General features: G+C 41.6%; 1 protein-coding gene across 1 annotated transcript; it reads right to left on the bottom strand.

Annotated features, from left to right (window-relative positions):
- Positions 1–4: 4 nt before the first annotated feature.
- On the bottom strand, positions 5–711 carry LOC110024927 (the record flags this gene model as incomplete). The annotated part of the gene is made up of 2 exons (XM_020725124.1): positions 134–711; positions 5–43 (listed from the first exon to the last, which is right to left on the bottom strand). Coding segments are annotated over exons 1-2 (561 nt in total), but the record flags the coding sequence as incomplete, so codon positions are not given.
- Between the last annotated feature and the right edge of the window lie 614 nt (positions 712–1,325).

Raw genomic sequence — 1,325 nt, 5'->3', positions numbered from 1 at the left:
CTCTTCCGTAGTACTCTTCCGCCCTCTCAAAATCTCCTTTAACCTTCAGTAATTTCAAAGATATCAGAAGAAGATGGAAGAAATAAGAGAGGGTAACTGATGGTTAATTAGTTTTCCTTCAAAATTTCATTACCTCGTGTAAGAATCTACCGTAATTCCTCAAAAGAAGCGGATTACCAGGGTCCGACTTCAGCATCTCCTGGTAATAGGATCCGATCCTCGAATCCTCTTCACGATTCGCCTCATCGCCCCTTTTCCAGCCGCTACCACCGCCCATCTTCCTCCCATTTCCCATCCCCCCGCCTGAATGTACGAGCTCCTCTGCCTCCTTCGCGATTGCTGGTGAAATCGACATAACCTGTAGATTGACCTTCTCCTCCTCCTCCTCTTCCTGAAATCTCACCGGAGGAGACCATCTCGACCTGAACGGCGCAGATCGGTGCAGATCGGTGTCGGATCTAACCCTACGGAGCGGATTCGGCGTTCCTGTCGGCAACAGCAGCTCCCTCCTCTCCTTCACGTCGAGAGACATCCGCTTGCTCCAGCTGCGCCGGCGAGAATCTAGGCCGGTATCATGGACAAAAGAAGGTGATATTCCAGCGATCTCCATGCGTGGAGAGATGGATCCGCCGCTGATGACCATCGCTGCTTTCATCCTGTGCTTGGACTACCACTGCACTTCTCCCTCTCTCGCTGCAGTGAAGGAGCAGGCGTTATATATAGGTAGGCGTTAGTTGACGGCGTTACTTGGGGTGATGAACCGTTGATGGTAAAAATATCACGTGAGCTTCCACCTGGCGAAGTAGAGGTTTAATGCCACGTGGATTATTCACGGGAAGGAGGCTGTGGTTCACCACGTCACCCATGGAATGCAAAACGACTATTCTCCTCACTCTTCTAAATCCTGATTTACAGAACATTAGGTTTAAAACAAAAACAGAGGAAAAATATGATTTGAGAGTTATGGAAGATATGTAATAACCATACGATACTTCAGACGTCAAATCAAAAATTAGTTTGATTTATATTTTTGTTAAATGCTAAAAATATCAATAAATGGTATTTTTATCAAATACGCTTTTTAATGCTAGGCCGTAAGATTTTATTTTATTTTTTTTTTATTTGAAAAGATAAATAATTTATTTAGGTGATCTTTTGGTCAAAGTCGTCACCAATCTTCATAACGAGAATATATATATATTAAATATATTAAATATCATACAAATGTTTTTTTTTCCGTTAATTTTATTTTTTGCCAAAAATTCAAGTTCTCTAAAATTGGAATTGTAAAGAAATGATAATAGCAATTATTTTATGTAAAAAAA

Source organism: Phalaenopsis equestris, unplaced genomic scaffold (genome assembly GCF_001263595.1).
Source record: "Phalaenopsis equestris unplaced genomic scaffold, ASM126359v1 Scaffold000279, whole genome shotgun sequence".
In the NCBI taxonomy this organism is placed as follows: domain Eukaryota; kingdom Viridiplantae; phylum Streptophyta; class Magnoliopsida; order Asparagales; family Orchidaceae; genus Phalaenopsis; species Phalaenopsis equestris.
The sequence above is the reverse complement of the archived record's forward strand: the minus strand, read 5'-3'. Positions and strand labels throughout refer to the sequence as shown.